Source organism: Salvelinus fontinalis, chromosome 3 (assembly GCF_029448725.1).
Source record: "Salvelinus fontinalis isolate EN_2023a chromosome 3, ASM2944872v1, whole genome shotgun sequence".
Classification (NCBI taxonomy): domain Eukaryota; kingdom Metazoa; phylum Chordata; class Actinopteri; order Salmoniformes; family Salmonidae; genus Salvelinus; species Salvelinus fontinalis.
Window position 1 is genome coordinate 8,400,480 of NC_074667.1, and position 22,699 is coordinate 8,423,178.

Below are 22,699 nucleotides of genomic sequence, written 5' to 3' on the forward strand. Positions count from 1 at the left end.
AATGTACTGTGGAAAGTGAATAAAAAGACCGAGTGGATGAGAGGAGAGTAGTCCTTCCTCCAATCGGGTTGTGAATAAAGGAGGCAGAAAATTAGAGCCTCTCCCACCTCTGTCCTTCCTCTCTTTTCATGACCAACGGCTACCCAAAGAGACCTTTGAAGCCTTATTTTCACAGATTGAACCACATGCAGTATGAGTTACAAAACACTGAGTTACGAAACACTGAGTTACAAAACACTGAGTTACAAAATATGTATGCATCAACAACCATGTAATATGAAGATAGCATTGCTGTGCACTACCATGGAGACAACTATTTCTCAACTGTTTCACGTCAGATTTAGTTTCGAGAGGGGCTATGATGCGGTGTTGTCATCTAATATAAAGACCTCACCCTTTTTCCTCCACACCCAGACACTTACACACTACATGACCAAAGGTTTGTGGACACCTGCTTGTCGAACGTCTCATTCCAAAATCATGGGCATTAATATTGAGTTGCTTTAAGAGCCTACACACTTCTGGGAAGGCTTTCCACTAGATGTTGGAACATTGCTGCGGGGACTTGCTTCCATTCAGCCACAAGAGCATTAGTGAGGTCGGGCACTGATGTCGGGCGATTAGATCTGGCTTGCAGTCGGCATTCCAATTCATTCCAAAGGTGTTAGATGGGGTTGAGGTCAGGGCTCTGTGCAGGCCAGTCATTTTCTTCCACGCCAATCTCAACAAAGCATTTCTGTATGGACCTCGCTTTGTGCACAGAGGCATTGTCATGCTGAAACCGGAAAGGGCCTTCCCCAAACTGTTGCCACAAAGTTGGTAGTACAGAATCATCTAGAATGTCATTGTATGCTGTAGCGTTAAGATTTCCCTTCACTGGAACTAAGGGGCCTCGCCCGAACCATGAAAAACAGCCCCAGACCATTATTCCTCTTCCACTAAACTTTACAGTTGGCACATGGAGTGTGTGTGTGTGTGTGTGTGTGTGTGTGTGTGTGTGTGTGTGTGTGTGTGTGTGTGTGTGTGTGTGTGTGTGTGTGTGTGTGTGTGTGTGTGTGTGTGTGTGTGTGTGTGTGTGTGTGTGTGTGTGTACAGTAGCAACCACAACCAGAATAATGGATTATTAGTGGAAGACTGGACCCTTCCACATTCATAGCTGTAACAATGCAATGGACAACAGATAGGGTTACATGAGGTTTCTTAGTTCACAGTAAATACAATCAAAACCCACACACACCCACTGTTGCTGAATCATTGCTATCGTACCTCTCCCCCTCCTCCCTATAGGCTCTCCCTGTCCACTCATTCATCTATCAATCCTAATAGAATGATCTATCCATCCGTCTACCTCATTGACAGACAGGGGCCGTGGGGATCTGGCAAACCTTCAAGCCTTCTTTACGTGGGCTGTTGTCCTATATAGTGTACGTTGTTGAACTGAGCTGATTTCAAAATCAGATGATGTGCTAAATGTAATGGAATCCAATCTGTAAAAGCGGTATTTGAAAAGCGAACTATTCTGCCTCGTTGTTCTCTCTGCCACGTTTGATTGCTGACAAAAGCGCTGATTGCAATTTGTCAGCAGAAAAAAACGGAGAGATACGAGCGAAACCAACATTTCAGACAAGCCTCGACGATAAGTGGCTTCTGTTTTCTTCTGCGATAAAGGACAAAACGAATAACCAAGAACAGCGATTCAAAAACAATGCCTTGGGCTGTTTGCGACGAAACGAAAACATTTTGATGTCGTTGTGTCGCACTTGGCTGCCAACAAAAAAATCCATACTTACTCTTCAAAACAGCAAATCTGCCATCTTTAAGTGGCCCGTTCGTCTGTGTCCTCACTTAGGCAGAGAGAGCTACAGAAAACGTGCGAAGGGGAAACAACACCTTTCCAAGAACCCATATTAATAAAGGACGACCCTTCACGCTCTCTTGCGCTGACGTCGTGAGAGCGGCATCTTCTTCGTGATAGCAACCTCTTGTATGTCCCAGTTCTTTTGTCCAGTGTAGTGTTCACCAATGATCAATAGAACCCTTTCTGTTTATCAAAGCCAACTCTAAAGACAGACTGATAGAGAGGGAATAACAAAAATAATTGCATACCCCCCCAGTGACAGCGAAATTGCTTGTAATATCACATCTGTCGAATCCAAAAGGCCAATGTTCTTTGTCCTGTTGAAAGCATGGGGTCATGGGAAATAGGGGGGTAGGTGCAGAGTTTCAAGACAACAATGGTGAGTTGGGGTTATAGCAAACAACCTTGTTGGATAGCACTTGAAGCAAGAGAGGTAGAGAATGTAATGAGACAGAGAATGTAATGAGAGAGAGAGAGAGAGAGAGAGAGAGAGAGAGAGAGAGAGAGAGAGACAGAGAGAGAGAGAGAGAGAGAGAGAGAGAGAGAGAGAGAGAGAGAGAGAGAGAGAGAGAGAGAGAGAGAGAGAGAGAGAGAGAGAGGGAGAGAGAGAGAGAGAGAGAGAGAGAAAAGTGTAAACAGGGAGAAGATAATACACTGCTCAAAAAAATAAAGGGAACACTAAAATAACACATCCTAGATCTGAATGAATGAAATATTCTTATTAAATACAAAATCACATAAAAATGATCAATGTAAATCAAATGTATCAACCCATGGAGGTCTGGATTTGGAGTCACACTCAAAATTAAAGTGGAAAACCACACTACAGGCTGATCCAACTTTGATGTAATGTCCTTAAAACAAGTCAAAATGAGGCTCAGTAGTGTGTGTGGCCTCCACGTGCCTGTATGACCTCCCTACAATGCCTGGGCATGCTCCTGATGAGGTGGCGGATGGTCTCCTGAGGGATCTCCTCCCAGACCTGGACTAAAGCATCCGCCAACTCCTGGACAGTCTGTGGTGCAACGTGGCGTTGGTGGATGGAGCGAGACATGATGTCCCAGATGTGCTCAATTGGATTCATGTCTGGGGATCGGGCGGGCCAGTCAAGAGCATCAATGCCTTCCTCTTGCAGGAACTGCTGACACACTCCAGCCACATGAGGTCTAGCATTGTCTTGCATTAGGAGGAACCCAGGGCCAACCGCACCAGCATATGGTCTCATAAGGGGTCTGAGGATCTCATCTCGGTACCTAATGGCAGTCAGGCTACCTCTGGCGAGCACATGGAGGGCTGTGCGGCCCCCCAAAGAAATGCCACCCGAGACCATGACTGACCCACCACCAAACCAGTCATGCTGGAGGATGTTGCAGGCAGCAGAACGTTCTCCACGGCGTCTCCAGACTCTTTCACGTCTGTCACATGTGCTCAGTGTGAACCTGCTTTCATCTGTGAAGAGCACAGGGCGCCAGTGGCGAATTTGCCACTCTTGGTGTTCTCTGGCGAATGCCAAACGTCCTGCACGGTGCTGGGCTGTAAGCACAACCCCCACCTGTGGACGTCGGGCCCTCATACCACCCTCACGGAGTCTGTTTCTGACCGTTTGAGCAGACAAATGCACATTTGTGGCCTGCTGGAGGTCATTTTGCAGGGCTCTGGCAGTGCTCCTCCTTGCACAAAGGCGGAGGTAGCGGTCCTGCTGCTGGGTTGTTGCCCTCCTACGGCCTCCTCCACGTCTCCTGATGTACTGGCCTGTCTCCTGGTAGCGCCTCCATGCTCTGGACACTACGCTGACAGACACAGCAACCGTCTTGCCACAGCTCGCATTGATGTGCCATCCTGGATGAGCTGCACTACCTGAGCCACTTGTGTGGGTTGTAGACTCCGTCTCATGCTACCACTAGAGTGAAAGCACCGCCAGCATTCAAAAGTGACCAAAACATCAGCCAGGAAGCATAGGAACTGAGAAGTTGTCTGTGGTCACCACGTGCAGAACCACTCCTTTATTGGGGGTGTCTTGCTAATTGCCTATAATTTCCACCTTTTGTCTATTCCATTTGCACAACAGCATGTGAAATCTATTGTCAATCAGTGTTGCTTCCTAAGTGGACAGTTTGATTTCACAGAAGTGTGATTGACTTGGAGTTACATTGTGTTGTTTAAGTGTTCCCTTTATTTTTTTGAGCAGTGTATATGAAAGAGCGAACAATAGAGACAGACAGAGAAGAGGAAGATATACAAGCAGATAAAGAGAGAAACAAAGGGCATGTTTGGAAAGGAGAAGTAGAGAAAGAGACAGAGAGTTGGATTGAGTGGGGCACTTCACTTAGTCAGAAGCTCACAAAACAGTGGAATTGGCTAAGCCAACAAACCATGACTCAGCTCCAAACATCTCCTTATATCAAAGAAGCTAAAAAAAAATGACTCCAAGACAACTCAATTCATAATCCCCAACACAGGTTGGCGGCCAACCACACTACCCAATACATCTCCATATGACTAAACCTGGCTGGCGGTGTTTGACAATCTCTTGTGATTTACAGAGTCTTTAGCCCTGCTTTTAGTAGCCAAACACTGGACACCGGCCACGGAGTGTCTTAACCAATGAGACAGACTTACTGGTCCGCCCAGAGACGGCGACTACTGTATTCGTCAGCACAAAAAGGGGATATATGAAGAGGTGCTGACTGGACGAGGGGAGCGGAAAGAGACACAACATTGCACCATTGACTGGAGAGGAGGTCAATGACGATCAATGGCGTCACTAAATAACTCAATAAGAAGACCGCAGGGCTGTGTCTCCAAAGGCAACTAACTTAGTAGGTAGCACTTTCCCAGTAGGTACTGTAACTGCCAATCTGGACGGGATTTGGAAGGCAGCATCATGTGACAATTCATTTGCATTCCACCGAGCGCAAGACGTTTGCTAGCAATTCATTGAACAAAATGGAAATAGCTGACACGAATAACAAGTAAACAAGTATTCCATCTCCTCGGTACCTGTCCATGGGTTAAGTTTAGTTGACATCGCCCAGAATAATTATCCTGTGGTATAGGGTTCTCCTCTCCATCTTTGTGCAAGCTTGCACGCGTGATACAGGATACCATTTTTTTGAGATAGCTTAAATAAGATATTTTACTGACTGTTTAAGAATGATTAATAGCAAGAATAGTGATGTTTCACTGTAAAACAAATGTTTTTTTCTCTATGAGTAGGCTGACATTGTGATTCATTCATACAACTATCACACCTGTGCATTTTATTAAAAGACACTGATGTTCAGGATAACATGGTTTTATATTCGTTGATAACTAATATTTAAAGGTGATATGAAGCAATCTAACTAGATAAGAGGGCCTAAGCTACTTCATCCTAATGTAAGCTAAACGCATTGGATGCAAATACTGGCGTGATAAAAGATAACATGTCCAATGTAATTCTATGAATGCATATCAAACAGGAATATATATTCAATGAAATGAATACAGCAATGCAATATTCTTGATGTCTTCCTCTCTCCTTGTAGGGGATTGGACAGATGAGCAACAGGTACCAGAGGCCCAAGCCTCAAAACCAGAAACATATGGCCACATCAACACTTGTCATTTTGAATAAATGTGTAACATTTGTATTTGTTTTCCTGTATCTGTGCGTTAGTCCTTAAAGCACAGTCCATTCTACAAAATAAGTCATTCCCAAGTGAGGGAAATCTCAAGGAGATTAACCTCCAACATTCCTAAACTTGTTCTTTACATGAGGGCAAATGTTGTCATTCTATACAGAGGACAGGAGTACACATTTTTGTTCCAGCCCTTTACTAATACTTAATTTCAACTAAGTGTGGTCTAAAGTGAAGCCTTGTCCACAGTGCAATCCCGTGGGACAGAAAATCACATCTGTATTTTAGAATGAGATTCATAGGTTACAATGTCCTGAGAAATCTGCATGATTAACAATAACATGGATGAATCTTTTTCTATCTAACATTGTGATGAGGCACACTCCTTCATAAAATCCTGGGATCTGGTGATTATCCGGGTGGCTGGGAGGTTCCCAGCATGTTCTTTACATCAACAGGGTCTGAACGTGAGAGCTGGAAGAAGCAGAGACAAGGGGGGAGAAATGAACCTCACTGCTCAAATGTCAGGGCTGGTTCAAGTCACTGAAGCCACAACTACCTTTATTAATATGCAATCATTTTGTTATCAGTTTTGCTTTAAAAAAAAAAACATCTTGATCAGTTGTTTACAGTAAGAGTAGAAAAACTTTGCCTCTAATTTTACTAGTAACAACAAACCAAATCGTGTAACACAAAAGGGGAAGGGAAATTGACAAGAGAAAGTTAGCTAACGTTAATGTTACGTAAACAGACACTACATGCAGCTAGCTAGCAAGCAAGCAAGACTCATCAACAGGATACACAAGTAACTTAGCAGGCTAGCAAGCCTAGAATGAACAGAACACAGCTGGCTGCATTTCCTACATTTGTCATTAAATGTTGTGAAAGAAATGTAACATGTCTGACCTCCAAACGGGTCGGACAGGACTGTTTTCTCCTGTCAAGCCAATGCAATGGAGTAATACGTGATCAGGTGTCCACTTTAGTCCCCGAAAACACATTTGCTACAGTACATGTTTTTAGCTGGCTAGCAAGTTCATCAATTCATTGATTTAAAAACTGTCTGGGTCTTCACAAATGACACATTGTTGAATTTACGATTAGACCTAGTTCGTTTGGTTGTGCATCTCTAAACAGCTGATAAGCAGGACGAGATCGCCTACTAATGTTAGCTAACTATGATGTGTTAGGTAGCTAGCTAGCTTTGCAATGGGCTGATAAACAACAGTTACTCAACATTTGAATTCAAAATGTTATATGAAAGTCATTTGTTGAACATTTTAACATAATTTTGTGAATAAATAAACGTTATACTTACATTTTTCAAGTTATTCCTTATTCTTCTGGAACATCTTCTCCCAAGCGGGGACTTGTGTCCACCATTAATTCAGAATTGTTTTGAATTTTCGGTGTGCCGAAAGGGGTTATGGGATAGCCTCCTCAGCTAAGGACACACGGGATGCTAAGGTGCATCGGGCACCTTAGAAATCAGCATTTTAAGGTACATTGGGATTGGGACATACCAATTTTGACGTCCTGCCTAGAAAAGCTGCCTCAAAAGGCAGAATCCTTGTCGATTGGGACACAGCCCAGGTCTGAGTTTCTGATGGGCTGATGTATTGGGTTCACTGGGGTGGTAGAGTGGATATATTGATGTGGTTAAAACAATATTAACTGTTTAAGGGGAATAGTGGCCCAGTGATAATATCACTTGCTTTCTACCTGAAAATTGGTCCTTTATCTAAAATACAGTGCCTATAGAAAGTCAACCCCTTTAAATGTTTTAACATTTTGCTGCGTTAAAATGTCATCTAAAAAGGAATTCAAATAGATTTTGGATCCTACAGATCTACACAACCTACTCTACGTTTTCAAAGGGAAAGAAAGTTATAGAAAACTTTTCTGATAGGGACTGGAGAGATTTTTAGGATTAAAATACATATGAAAGGAGCAAATCCCAGGTAAAAGTTTGAGGAGAACCCACCTCAGTCTTCTGAAAGCCTAACCCTGAGATAGGGTTGTATTTTTCTGTGGGACAATTACACAAATGTTTATGCAAAAGACACCCAATTGGCTTTCCAAGAGCTGTTGAGTGTTCCTGAGGGGTCTAGTCTCAGTCCTGACTTAAATCTGCTTAAAAAAAAAAAATCAGAGACAAAGTTTAAATATCGCTGTCCATCAGTGATCCCCAAACAAATTTGCTGAGCCTGCATACATGTTTCCCTAAAAGTTGTGCAAAGTTGGTCGATCCTTAATGAAAATGATTCACAACTGTAATGGCTGTCGAAGCTGCTTCCACCAAGTATTAACTCATGGGGGTGGGGACATATCCAATTATGATATTTCAGTTTTAGTTTTGTTTTAGTTGGACAATTTTCTTTCACTTTGAAAATCTATTTGAATCCATTTTTAGATCAACTTTTAAGGCAGCAAAATGGGAAAGACCGGGGGTGTAGAATGGCGGTGTAGACCTTCTATAGACACTGTAAGTGTTCCCATTGCAATTCAATGAATCAACATAGAATAAGTCAAAGTGATGAAATGGACAGCAATCAAATACAAACGAGCACCATCTGTCCATTGATCACAAAGCACTTTTTAACACCATCACATTGGAGGATCTGTAAGTCGCCTTGGATAAAAGCACCTGCTAATTGCCCTACTGTATTGGCCAGTAGCTGACTAAACAAAATGTAAGAAAATGGCTGTGGTCAGATCAATGAAGCCGCTTCCAATCGACCACACACGAAAACACCCAAACAAATTCAATCAATCAAAAGGTGATCGAATCAAGACACAGCCAAAACACAGTTTCCTATTAACATCGTTGTAACATTATAAGATGCTGACTCACCCCTGTAGTTCCTTGACAGACATGGAGATCTTGAGGTTGTGTCCCAGGACGTGGAGGGCTGTGAGGATGTCGGCCCACTGGACCATCTCCCCCAGGGGACCTCCCTTCAGTACCTTGGGGCTGAACACGTCCCCTGACTCCTCTGTCAGGAAGCCCACGTGCACCAGGATCTGGGGGGAAATATACATGTTTATTTAACTACACTATTTTTATATTATTACTTAAAATGAAGAAGAAAACCTGAGATAAATGACACCTCTGAACGTCTGCATACATTACATTACACATCATCACGTTGTCATCATTAACAGAGCTTTAGTGCTCATCGCACGTCAACCACCCGACTCCAGCCACAACGCATGGTTTTATAAGTATCAGACGTGAACACGTGTTCAATCTCCCAGTGTGCTAGACGTAGCCAGTCAGTCATTGCTAGCATACACAGAACAGGCACTGAGCATCTACATTAGACCAGCGTTCCCGAACTTCTCGACCCAACAGCACACACTGTAGTTGTAGCCCGGGACAAGCACACCTGATTCAACTTTTCAACCAGTCATCAAGCCCGCAATGAGTTAAATCAGGTGACTTTGTCTGGGTTTACAATAAACGTGTACTTTTGGGGTTACTTGAGAGAGAGCTTTAGTGGTCATCAGCCATCCAACTAGCCTTAATAATACAGTAGACATGGTTCTCTAAGTATCAGACATGAACACATGTTCATCGTCCTAGCAATTCGGAATAGCGGCGGTGCATAAAGATGTACTTACCACAAATGCCTTGTTTGCTAAGTTCACTGTATTGTACTATGCTCTCTGTTACTCTTTTTCTTTTTAGCATCATTAGCGCAGTATACATGGTCCCAATTTAAGCTCCAAGAAGCAGGCAATTTGAAAAACGGTAAAAGTAAACAGTGTTGATTTATTGGCACATTGAATTATGTAGCACGCCGTCGTTAAAAAACTATTTGGATAGTGATAAAACCATGACGTCATATCTGAATTCCAACATGTTTATGCACCTTCGCCATTGAGTTGCATATTGTTCTTTGAATCAATTTCAATTGTAGAAGTTGAATTGAATTTGAATTGACCACACCCCACAGGAAGTATCATTTGAATTAACCACACCCCACAGGAAGCAGAATTTCAATTGACTACACCCCACAGGAAGCATCATTTGAATGGAATTTGAATTGAAGGAAGTAGAATTTTTATTCAATGAAATTCAAATGGGTTTTGACTATTCAAATAGATATTATTTATGTGAACAGCAGAATTTACCATGTCAATTTTGACATCTTGTATGGTAACCAATACTATGTTAAACATATGATTTAAATATTCTAAGATAATTTTGTAGGTTGTCTATAATAATTCATACTTCACTAACATGTTATAAAAAACTAGTCAGAAAAACTAAATTTCAAACCAAACACTCCAGAATGGAAGGGAACAATCTCACATCTCATGACAAAAAGTATAATAAAATACATCTATGAGTGATAATCTATTTGATATTTGAAATGGTATCTGTATTTCTTAAGTAATAATTGACATGTTCTTTGGGTAAAACATGTGTCATTGGGCTCAGTTGGTAGAGCATGGCGCTTGCAACACCAGGGTTGTGGGTTCATTCCCCACGGGGGGACCAGGATGAATATGTATGAACTTTCCAATTTGTAAGTCGCTCTGGATAAGAGCGTCTGCTAAATGACTTAAATGTAAAAAGGAAATAATTTTCATGCTTCACTTTTCAGTTGAATTTCTATGAACAGCCTTGAATTAAATTTGACTTCCTGTCATTCAAATAGAATTTAAATTCTGCTTTCGGTGGGTGTGTCCAATTTAAATTCAAATGTAAATTTAAATTCACAGGTTGAATTGAATTAAATTAAATTAACCCAAACCCTGCCTCCCATTGTATTAGAAATCAAGAAAACATTTATACCAGTTCAGAACCCAACTGTAGCTGTAATAATACAGTAATTAGCATCAGACACACAAGAGCACATGTTCATCCTCAATCAATCAAATATTGTCAATAGACAACGGACATCTGCCTACATTTTCTGTTAATCATACATCTGACTCTTGCTGTAATAAAACATGCTTCTGTAATAATACACTATGGTATCAGAGACAGAACACATTCCTGCTGTGTATTGGACAGAGCTTGCATTCCAAATGTCTCCCTATTCCCTGCGTAGTGCACTACTTTTGACCAGAGCCCTGGTGAAAAGTAGTGCACTAGGTAGGGAATAGGGCACAATTTGGGATGCATCTCAGTCAGTCATGTCAGAGAGGTGCTGGGCAGAGTAATCCTGACGAGCTAACACAGCATGAAAAGCCCTTCTGCCCCAGATAGACACACAGAGACAAACTTTCACTGGCTTTTACATGATGAGCTTATGAGAGTGGTGAGTTTGTGTATGTGTGTGAGTGTGTATGTGTGTGTGTGTGTGTGTGTGTGTGTGTATGTGGTGTGTGTGTGTGTGTGTGTGTGTGTGTGTGTGTGTGTGTGTGTGTGTGTGTGTGTGTGTGTGTGTGTTTGCGTGCGTGCGTGCGTGCGTGCGTGCGTGCGTGCGTGCGTGCGTGTGAAAGATAGTGTGTGTGTGAGAGTGTGTGTGTAAGCAGCGTGGTTCGATGAGTATGTGTGTGTCAGTCTGAACTGCTGTGGAAGTGATTAACAGCCTTTTCTCCACTCAGCAGGGCATACCTCATTAAGTTCCTGGAGGCTATTTTACCCTCGTCTCTCTTCCTCCTCTCTCTCTCTCTCCCTCTCTCTCTCCCTCTCTCTCTCCCTCTCTCTCTCCCTCTCTCTCTCCCTCTCTCTCTCTCTCCCTCTCTCCCTCTCTCTCTCCCTCTCTCCTCCTTTCTCTCTCTCCCTCTGCCACCCCTCCTTCCCTCCTTTCATCCTCCCTTTTCCTCTCTCTCTGTCTCACTCTCTCCCCCCCCTCTCTCTCTCCCCCTCTCTCTGTCCTGTGTGTGATGCCTGAGTCACTGTCTAATTATGCGCTAAAAGTCATAGTCAGCGGCTGGCAGGATGCTAAACAACAACACTGGCACACACCACCACCTTCTCCTCCTCCTCCTCCTCCTCCTCCTCCTCCTCCTCCTCCTCCTCCTCCTCCTCCTCCTCCTCCTCCTCCTCCTCTAGCCATCTCCCGTCAGATTGTATGAGCGCCAGAATGGAGGGAACGGAACTCAAAAGAGTGGAATTAATGATCCGGATGAGATTGATTTGTCTCATTAATAAGCAAACGATTTCACACTCCTGGTCGCCCAGGTCGAATTAAAAAGTAGTCTGTTATTAGAAAGTAATTAGGATGAAAACAAGAATACACAGCGGCCCTCAAGGACAGGAGATAGAAATAGATTCTGAAATATACACACAGTAATACACAGCCCCATAGAAACATCCCTGCCATAGACACACTTCAAAACCAGCTCATACCAGTTCTCCATGTCTCATCTCTGCTGGCTTCTAAGCCCCGAAATGAGTGTGTGTCTGTGTGTGTGGGTGTGGGTGGGTGTGTGTGTGTCGAGAGAGTGTCTATGGGATGCATAGTCGAGCGAATCGAGGGCCAGCGAATACGCGACTGGTATGAAATGAAATATCACACTGATTTAATAAGCTTTCCATGTTAAACTTGTGCTTCATAAAAAAAAAGTGAAGTGCAATTAAATTACAGTTTGGGTGGCAGATGGCAGATGACTTCAGCCCTGAGAATGCCTTTGGCCAAAAAGGGGGATATCACACTGATCTGGCAACCACGGACTAATGCAGAAACACTAGTGTGGAGGGAGGAATTTCAGTTCACACGCTGGAGACAGCCCTCTATTGCTGAGTGAGTAACCTAGTGGGTTGGCTCTGGTAGTGTTGGTGTGGTACTGTAGAAAAACGGGATTTGTCTTTTTGCTAATGGGTAGCATTCATCTCAATTTGCCAAAGTGAATTCCCCTCCACTGAAGTATAAATGGGAGGCAGCTTCATGAAACACACTGGAATGATGTTGGAAATGTAACCTTGATATTTAACCTTGAAGTAGGTTTCCGACTGCGGAGGCAGTTGCAGAGCGTTCTGTGTGGCTTTATACGTTGGATTTATCGAAGGTATGCGTCAAACTGTAGGCGTAGACGGCTTGACAGAAATGGTAGCAGAAGGTGAATGTCGAACTTTTGTTGGACACATATCCAGACGATGCCGCCCACGTACCATTTTGCACAATGACGCTGTCGGTGTGATCAAGGCATAAGATCCGGTTACACATTTTACACATACTGTGCATGCCTGCATGCACACACACACAGCGACTCAGTTACCTCACCCCCTGTGACTCTCTAAGGAGTCTGAACACGCATACGGAGGTATCTGTTTATACAGTGGACTTCTGACGCTCCCTGAGGGTCTCTGTCTGTGTATGGGTGAACATTTGTGCATCCATGCGTCTGTTTCTCCCTCTGACAGCGAAAGAACCCAAGGAACGAAGTAGGAAGAACACTCTCTGCAACAGAAAACCACAATGGATCCAGAGGCAAAGACGGCTACGAAACAGACGGGGAAAGAACAGAGACTACCTTATCTTCAACTCAACCACCTGCTTCCCTGTACCCTTACACACCATCTTACCACCTGCACACACTGCTACACCTTCTATGGTGTTAAATTCAATTTCCCCCTCCCAGTGGCACTGCTACAATATAATTGTCATAGTCTCTAATAGTGATAAAGTGGCTGTAGGACTGGCAAAGAGAATGTCTACTGCTGATAGGAACTTTGGAGAAAAATTGAACACGCACGCACGCACACACAGAGTGGTGGAGTGCAGCGCAGTGTGAGGAAGATAAGTCATCTGTGAAGCTGCAGAGGGAGGACATAGGGGAACAGCACAGTGCACCAGTCTTGCTCGGCGGCCGATGTGTATCACTGACAAGTCGGTGACCTTGATGTGTGTGTGTGTATGGGTACGTGTGTGAGAGAGTCTAAACTTAGTGTTTTAAGTGTGTGAGTCTAAACTTAGTATTTTATGTGTGAGTGAGTCTAAACTTAGTGTTTTATGTGTGAGTGAGTCTAAACTTAGTGTTTTATGTGTGAGTGAGTCTAAACTTAGTGTTTTAAGTGTGTGTGAGTCTAAACTTAGTATTTTATGTGTGTGTGAGTCTAAACTTAGTGTTTTATGTGTGAGTGAGTCTAAACAGTGTTTTATGTGTGAGTGAGTCTAAACTTAGTGTTTTAAGTGTGTGAGTCTACACTTAGTATTTTATGTGTGAGTGAGTCTAAACTTAGTGTTTTAAGTGTGAGTGAGTCTAAACTTAGTATTTTATGTGTGAGTGAGTCTAAACTTAGTGTTTTATGTGTGAGTGAGTCTAAACTTAGTGTTTTAAGTGTGAGTGAGTGAGTCTAAACTTAGTGTTTTATGTGTGAGTGAGTCTAAACTTTGTGTTTTATGTGTGAGTGAGTCTAAACTTAGTGTTTTATGTGTGAGTGAGTCTAAACTTAGTGTTTTATGTGTGAGTGAGTCTAAACTTAGTGTTTTATGTGTGAGTGAGTGTAAACTTAGTGTTTTATGTGTGAGTGAGTCTAAACTTCGTGTTTTAAGTGTGAGTGAGTGAGTCTAAACTTAGTGTTTTAAGTGTGAGTGAGTGAGTCTAAACTTAGTGTTTTATGTGTGAGTGAGTCTAAACTTAGTGTTTTATGTGTGAGTGAGTCTAAACTTAGTGTTTTATGTGTGAGTGAGTGAGACTAAACTTAGTGTTTTAAGTGTGAGTGAGTCTAAACTTTGTGTTTTATGTGTGAGTGAGTCTAAACTTTGTGTTTTATGTGTGAGTGAGTCTAAACTTAGTGTTTTAAGTGTGAGTGAGTCTAAACTTTGTGTTTTATGTGTGAGTGAGTCTAAACTTAGTGTTTTACGTGTGAGTGAGTCTAAACTTAGTGTTTTATGTGGTACCAAGAGTGATGAGGTCATCACACACACACACACTTTAAGTGCTAGGATTGGGTCTTTAAGTGCTAGGATTGTTTTGTAAAGAACAGCATACATAGACTCAGCCGTGAACACTGCTCATCAAACAGCCTGGAATTGAAGGGAGAAATGCAGTCCATGCGGGTCTCCCATAGCTCTCCTATACGCTCTTAGAAAAAGGGCTCTAAAAGGGGTTTTCGTCAGTCCCTATAGGACTGGTTCCAGGTAGAACCCTCATTGGAAGGGAACCTACATGGAACCCAGAACGGTTCTACTTGGAACCAAAATGGTTCTACCTGGAACCAACAAGGGTTCTTCATAGGGTTATCCTATGGGCACAGCCGGAGAATCCTTTAGGTTCTAGATAGCACCGTGTTCTAAAAGCATCCCTCAGGCATAGTAGAGACTCCCATTACTCCCTCGTTCGAAACATATATTTTACTAGGCAAGTCAGAACAAATTCTTATTTTCAATGACGGCCTAGGAACAGTGGGTTAACTGCCTTGTTCAGGGGCAGAACGGCAGATTTTTACCTTGTCAGCTCTGGGATTTGATCTTGCAACCTTTCGGTTACTAGTCCAACGCTCTAACCACTTGGCTACCTGCCGCTATTCAGTTTGTTTCTATATGTTTCTATCCAGTTTGTTTCTATATGTTTCTATTCTGTTTGTTTCTATAGGTTTCTATTCAGTTTGTTTCTATATGTTTCTATTCTGTTTGTTTCTATATGTTTCTATTCTGTTTGTTTCTATATGTTTCTATTCAGTTTGTTTCTATATGTTTCTATTCAGATTGTTTCTATATGTTTCTATTCAGTTTGTTTCTATAGGTTTCTATTCTGTTTGTTTCTATAGGTTTCTATTCAGTTTGTTTCTATATGTTTCTATTCAGTTTGTTTCTATAGGTTTCTATTCCGTTTGTTTCTATAGGTTTCTATTCAGTTTGTTTCTATATGTTTCTATTCTGTTTGTTTCTATTCTGTTTGTTTCTATAGGTTTCTATTACGTTTGTTTCTATCGGTTTCTATTCAGTTTGTTTCTATATGTTTCTATTCAGTTTGTTTCTATAGGTTTCTATTACGTTTGTTTCTATAGGTTTCTATTCAGTTTGTTTCTATATGTTTCTATTCAGTTTGTTTCTATATGTTTCTATTCAGTTTGTTTCTATATGTTTCTATTCAGTTTGTTTCTATATGTTTAAATTCAGTTTGTTTATCACTGCTTTAGAGCTTCAAAGCTCTCTTTCTTTGTCCAGAAATACTTTATTTCCACACTCAGTGTTGGACTATGCTTCTGTGTTTGAGTAATTCAGTGCAACAGAACAAGGTGTGTTGTAGTAAATGCGGGTGGATGTGGTGAGTTCCTTCTTTCAATTCAGATCCCTTTCAGACTAAAACTCTGCATAAAGGTAAGTCATTATCATCAACGATAAGGATTGTTACAGTTTTCCTCAGAGATGTTCTAGTTTAAAGAACTAGGTAGAAACTCCTCAGGTGTTATACAGCTATCAGGAAAGGTTCAAACTGTCTTGACGGGGAAATGATTGAAAGTCACTAGGAAGCTTTTGGGGCGTCCCACAGTCAGTCAGGATTTCTCTAACTAACTACCTAACTAACACACACACACACACACACTCTTGTACAGCTAACCTTGTAGGGACATACAATTCAGTCCCATTCAAAATCCTATTTTTCATAAACCTAATCCCAACTTGCACTCTTAACCTTACCCTAACCCTAACCTTAACCCAAGAACCTAATCTTAACCCTAACCCTAAACCTAACTCTAGCTCCTAACCGTAACCCTAAAACTAACCCTAGCTCCTAACAATAACCGGTAATGTAATTATAACCATAACACTAATTCTAACCTTAACCCTAAACCCCCCAGAAACAGCATTTGACCTTGTGGGGACCAACAAAATGTCCACAGTTGGTCAAATGTTTGTTTACTATTCACATACATGAACTAGAGACATATGCACTCACTGCACTGTAAGTCTCTCTGGATAACAGCCTCTGTTGAGTGGCGTATATAGTGTGTGGACGTGTTTAACTATTCTTGTGGAGACTTCTGGTCCCCACAAAAATAGTTCAACACACTCAAGAGACAGGATCTTGTACTTTCTGTCTGTCTGTCTCTCTCTCTCGATGTTCGTCAGAGCAGGAATGGAACTTTTTGAAACCCCACTCTTTCCAAAGGTAGTCGGTTCAATTCCCTCAGGGATCACATACATGAACTAGAACTATATGCACTCAGTATGCACTCACTGCACTGTAAGTCTCTCTGGATAACAGCCTCTGTTGAGTGGCATATATTATAGAAAATGTAAAACGGTGCACACAAGACACACACAGACAAAGACTCCTCTATTCCATGCTCTCCTGGGATCCCTTCCCTGTCCCTGTTTCTGCCACTGACAGGTGAAATAATGGTTATTCTCTCTCTATGTCTCTCTCCTTCCCTCTCCCTTTGTCTCTCTCTCCTTCCCTCTCCCTATCGCTCTCTCTATCTCTCTCCCTTTGTCTCTCTCTCCTTCCCTCTCCCTATCGCTCTCTCTATCTCTCTCCCTTTGTCTCTCTCTCCTTCCCTCTCCCTATCTCTCTCCCTTTGTCTCTCTCTCCTTCCCTCCCCCTATCGCTCTCGCTATCTCTCTCCCTTACTCCCTTTCTATCTCTCTCTCCGCTCTAGGAAGTTATTCCTTTTCCCGGAGCATACACAATAAACAAACCAAACAAACTCAATCAAGGGAAACATAATTTAATCCCCAGAACATTTTGGAAGGTTAAAAAGTGAACCGGAGAGGAATACTAAATTGGGATTGCATCAGTGGAGAGAGTCAGAGACAGAGGCAGAGAGGGAGGAAGAGCAGGATCGAGGTAAAGATAGGCAGCACAGGGGTCAGAGTTAAACGGTGGCAGGCTGCTTTTCCTCAATTAAGAGGACTCCCAAGTGTTTTATTATTTAGTTCTTTAGTTCCTGACATGTCGTCTCCTGGTGGGGTAGACACACAAGCATACCAGAGAATGACAGTCAACACCTGATCTGGGATCAGATATTATCCACATATTAAGCACTCCATCACGGGGCTGTACACTGATCCCCGATCAGTATTAATCAGCACACACAGCAGCCTCTGTCTACCAATTACGTCATGATAAACAGCTTTGGACCAGCGCACTAAAACTGCAGTTAAAGCATTGAAACATCTGGTGTAGAGATAGCACCGTATCACACAGTCGGAGAGAGGAGGAGAGGACCAATCTGAAATAACAAATCCACGTCATGCGTTTGAGGCACAAGACGGCTCCTTTAATCAATACTGTGGAGGTTCTGTGTGGATGGACGCAGATCTGAGGCCTGCTGGCTTCTTTTAGAGAGAGAAACGGGCAGAGACAAGATGTGAGGAGTGAAGGATGAGGGCCTGTTCTTTTATCACCTCTCATTCGTGCCATCTTTCGATTTCTCCGGTCCTCCCTCTCTCTCTCTCTACCCCTTCTCTTGACCACTCCCTCTCTCTCCCTTTCACTTTTGTTTACCTTCACTCTTTACTTGATCATGTTGCTGAGTGTGCATGACACAATAATAGAGCAAACTGCATTCATTGAAGGTGGTAACACTGGGAAGGTAAAGGGAGAACTCACCTTCACTCTTTCTTTCATGTACCTTCTTTTTTCATTTGAAATAACTGAATACCACTGAATTCCCTGACTTAACGTGGCAACAAGCAAAGGCAATAACAAAACAAGACAACCCCCCCCTCTCTCTCTCAGTCTCTTTCTCTCTCAGTCTCTCAGTCTCTCTCCCTCTGTCTCTCTCTCTCTCTTACCTCTCTCTTTCTCTCTCTACTGTACCTCTCTCTCCCTACCACTCTCTCTCTCTCTGCATGCTTGGAGTGTTTGGTGCATGTTGGGAGTTGTATGAGCGTATGCGAGTGTTGTCTGGAGTTTGATCTCCTGTGTTTTCCTTCTTGTTTTCCTTTTCTTGGTGGTTTTCATTTTTCTATGCATGATTAAGGTGATTATTTATTTGTTGTGGTAGAATTTTCTTGGCGGCGATGGCAACCCACATGGGGGCGCCGTCCCGGTCACTTCGGCACGGCTTTAGGTGTGTTACTGAAGCTACTGTCACTGCGGAGGAGTTTCTGGTCGCCGTAGGAGAGACGGTAGGCTATGAGAATGTTGCTTATGCGTCGCAGATGAGTGAAGCGGCGGTGTTCTGTTCTTAAAGAAGAGCAGTCTTGTTGATCGTACGGTGGAGCACGGCGTACTTCTTAAAGGTATGTTTATTCAAGTTGCGCCGCTTTCTTCCTCCGTCAACAAGGGTAACGATTTCAAATGTACCGCCGTTTATTCCCAATGAGCTGTTGGAGCGCGAGTTATTGAGGTGTGGGAAGTTTGCAAGTTCAATTAAGATTGTCCCATTGGGTTGCAAACACCCAGCTTTGAAACAGGTTATGTCGTTTCAAACACCCGGCTGTTATGCAGCAGAAACACATTGTTGTAGGAGGTAAAGACAGATCTGGGAAGCCATTTTCTCAGACTGGTGAGGAGATGCCCCGTACGAGTGATGGGGTACAGGAGGGGGTTCATGTGGAGCTAGTCTCCCAGGTAGTGGAGGAGATGCCCACTACGAGTAATGGGGTTCAGGTGGGGCTAGTCTCCCAGGTAGTGGAGGAGATGCCTGGTACGAGTGATGGGGTGCAAGTGGGGAGTGATGTGGCTGAGATGAGTCAGAGGTCTGTGGCCTCAGTTGAGGAGGATCAGGAGAAGGATATGGATATCTCTCTTGATATGATAGCAGCTGGCGACGACTCAATTTATAATCTAGAGGAGATAAATGGGTTCCTGGAGCCGACTTTTGGTAAATCTGTGAAATTGGCCATTTTTTTGTTGTTGATGTTAATGAGTTTGTGAGGTCAGCTGTGGTGTTACAGAAGACGGTGGGGTTAGACAAGTTGAGTGTGAAGAAGCTTTTTCCCTTGAGGAAATGTGTTACTGCTGTCACGGCAACGAAAGGTCGTGGGAAACGTGGGCAGGTTAAGAGAAAATGAAAACTGATGATGATCATGCCTCATAGGGTGTGTTTCTTCTCTTAGTCTGGTTTCTCTGTGGTGTCTTCTGCTTCTCCTTTCTCTTTTCTACGTGGAGGTACTAAGGGGAGGTTCTCTCAGTATTAATGGTGGAAGGGACAGGAATAAGAGGGCTTGGGCGTTAGAAGTAATAAAACAGAAAATGTTTAATGTAGTTTTTCTACAGGAGACACATAGTGATGAGGAAAATGAGGTTGACTGAGGTATGTGGTGGGAGGGGCAGCGTATACTCAGTCATGGTACTAATTTCAGTGCTGGGGGGGCAATTTAGTTTTCTTCAGGCTTAGGGGTGACTGTGGTACCTACAACAAAGATTGTCTTGGGTCGTGTTTTATTGGTCCAGGTGGAAGTTCTGTTTTTTTGTTGTTGGAATGTTTATGCTCGTAATGAGGGTACAGAGCGTATTGCCTTCGTCTCCCTGATGGGTAGGTGACCACGGATGACAGTGAAATGCCGTGGATTTCTACTCTGCCCTCTATAAGGCGGATGATTGTGATTCTCTGTGTGCTAAACAGTTGTTACATGGACTTCCTCAATTGGGCCCTGAGCAGAGAGCCGCTTTGGACTCTGACATTACTCTGAAGGAGCTGTCCACAGCTGTTATGCAGCTCTCATCAGGCCGAGCCTCTGGCATCGATGGTTTACCATCTGACTTTTGGGGGTCTATTGGGGGGGGGGGGTTTATGAAGTGGTGTGTGAATATTTTCATGAGGGTTCTCTTCCTGTATCCTGTCAACGTGCTGTGCATTCATTGTTGCCAAAAAAGGGGGATTTGGCTCTTCTAAAAAAGTGGCGACCTGTTGCATTGCTGTGTGCAGAATATAAAACCGTATTTAAATGTCTCTCAAACAGGTTGAAAGAATATCTGAGGGTGTTGGTCCAAAAGGACCCGTCTTACTGTGGACCTGATCGCTCTATTGTTGATAACTTGTTTCTAATAAAATACGTTTTAGACATTTGTAAACTGTCTGATGTGTGGGTTTACTTTCTTTGGATCAGGAGAAGGCTTTTGATCATGTGGACCACCAGTACTTGTTCAAAACAATGAAAGCCTTTGGGTTTGGGGATGTTTAAAAAAAATCTTGGATGAGTTTACTGTATGCTGGGCCCTCATGTATGGTGAAGGGGTGGATTGAGTTGCCCCATCCCCATCCAAAGGGGTATCAGGCAGGGATGACCAATTTCAGAACAGTTACATTGTCTGGCAATGGAACCAATGCTTTGTTTTTAAGAGCGAGGCGTACTGGTTTCTCTGTGCCAGGTGTAATGAAGGGTCCCACGATAGCACTGTCTGCGTAGGCAGATGACGGGACAGTTAATATTATAGGGGGTGAGGATGTTAAGGTTCTATCAAACACTTTAAAGGTGTATGAGGGGGCCTCCTCAGCTAGAGTCAATTGGGGAAAGAGTGAAGCGCTGTGGGCAGGTCAGCTCCAGATGGGGTCCGCTCCACGGTTACCAGGGGGGATTCAGATGGGGTCTGCTCCACGGTTACCAGGGGGGATTCAGATGGGGTCTGCTCCACGGTTACCAGGGGGGATTCAGATGGGGTCTGCTCCACGGTTACCAGGGGGGATTCAGATGGGGTCTGCTCCACGGTTACCAGGGGGGATTCAGATGGGGTCTGCTCCACGGTTACCAGGGGGGATTCAGATGGGGTCTGCTCCACGGTTACCAGGGGGGATTCAGATGGGGTCTGCTCCACGGTTACCAGGGGGGATTCAGATGGGGTCTGCTCCACGGTTACCAGGGGGGATTCAGATGGGGTCTGCTCCACGGTTACCAGGGGGGATTCAGTGGGGCAGAGATGGGATGAAGACTGGGGGTTTTCTAGGCTCCGATGTCTTTCAGAAAAATAACTAGGGAGGGTGTAGTGGAGAAAGTGTGTGCCAGATTGTCAAGGTGTAAATAAGTGCTACCTCAGCTGTCTTATAGGGGAAGGGCGCTGGTAGCCAATAATCTAGTTGCCTCTACCCTGTGGCGCAGACTAATGATTTTACCGCCATCAGAGGCTGTTGATACAAGAGCTTCAGAGGACCCTTGTCAATTTCCTCTGGTCGGGACAACACTCGATTAAATGCTGCAGCCCTGTACCTCCCACTGCACGAGGGTGGGCAAGGCCTGGTGGACGTTTCTTCCAGGATCATGGCTTTCCGGCTCCAAGCGGCCCAGAGACTGTTGTACAGTGACGGTTCTAGCTGGGTCGACAACAGCCTACACATTGATGAGGAGAGATGGCTGCATCTTTGACAAGCATCTTTTCCTCTTTAAAGCTAGAGGGGAGTGATTTGTCTGGCTTGACTACATTTTATGAGTCTGTTATGCATAGTTGTTGTCAAGTCCCGTAAGGCCGGCACGCCACCAGAGATGTGGCTCTTTGAAGAGCCTCTTTTTCACAACACTGCCATTCAGTCCCGTGCTCTGGGTTCAGCCATCCTACGTTCATGCCTGTTAAGTGTGGGGCGTCCCAAGCTGGGTCATCTGATGCGGAGCAGGAGCAGATTGTTTGGAGGAGCTGGGAGAAAGAGCGGGGATCCGATCATCTCGCCTACTGAGGAAGGTCGTCGCTGAGGTCTGCGATTCCTTGCCAATACTTCAATCGGCAGTATGTGACTGACACTTCCAATTCTGATCGATGGACGGAGGGTCTGGATTATACGTTCCCTGCGCTGAATGTCAGTGTTGCGGCGGGGGCATTCGAGGAGGAAGTGGGGATGCTGCTTTCCTTCCATACCCCGGAGCTGGGGGAGATCAAGGCCGTGGGAAAGAAGGCTGTGTAGAAAATCTGTGTAAAAGTGTCCTGTGTTTCTTCCCTGGAAGGGGTCAAATCGACAAGGTTGTGTTTGCCTATTGAAAAGAGGACGGCTGACCTCCAATGGAGGATAATACATGGAGCCATAGCCATTAACATGCATCTGGTACACCTGGATCCTACTGTTGAGGAAGGGTGTCCATTCTGTGCTGAGTCTGAAACTCTGGCACATCTGTTCTGACAGTGTCCCAGGTTGGTCGGGATGATTGACCTGATCAGTAGCTGGTTCTCAGCTCTGTGAGAGGTTTTCTCTTCCCAACAGTTTAAATTTGGGCTAAAGTACCGGTTTAGTCAAAGGAGTGTAGTTATTTTGCTTAATTTTGTGTCCGGGGCAGCAAAATTAGCAATATGGAAGACCCAAAAGAACAGTATTCGGGGACAGGGGTCTGTGGATGTGGTGGGAATGCTGGAGGGGATGTTGGCAGAAAGACTAAGGGTTGAGTTTGCCTATTACAAAATGGTTAACAACATTGATCTGTTTATGAGTATATTTGGTATT

The 22,699-nt window shown here is 43.7% G+C and overlaps 1 protein-coding gene across 1 annotated transcript in view; it reads right to left on the minus strand.

The window, feature by feature from the left end:
• LOC129835121 (alpha-1,6-mannosylglycoprotein 6-beta-N-acetylglucosaminyltransferase B-like) overlaps positions 1-22,699 on the minus strand; it is a 143,270-nt gene that overhangs the window by 62,181 nt on the left and 58,390 nt on the right. Inside the window, exon 4 of the mRNA XM_055900518.1 lies at positions 8,333-8,502. Coding sequence (XP_055756493.1) covers positions 8,333-8,502 — 170 coding nt within the window. The remainder of the gene's footprint in view (positions 1-8,332; positions 8,503-22,699) is intronic.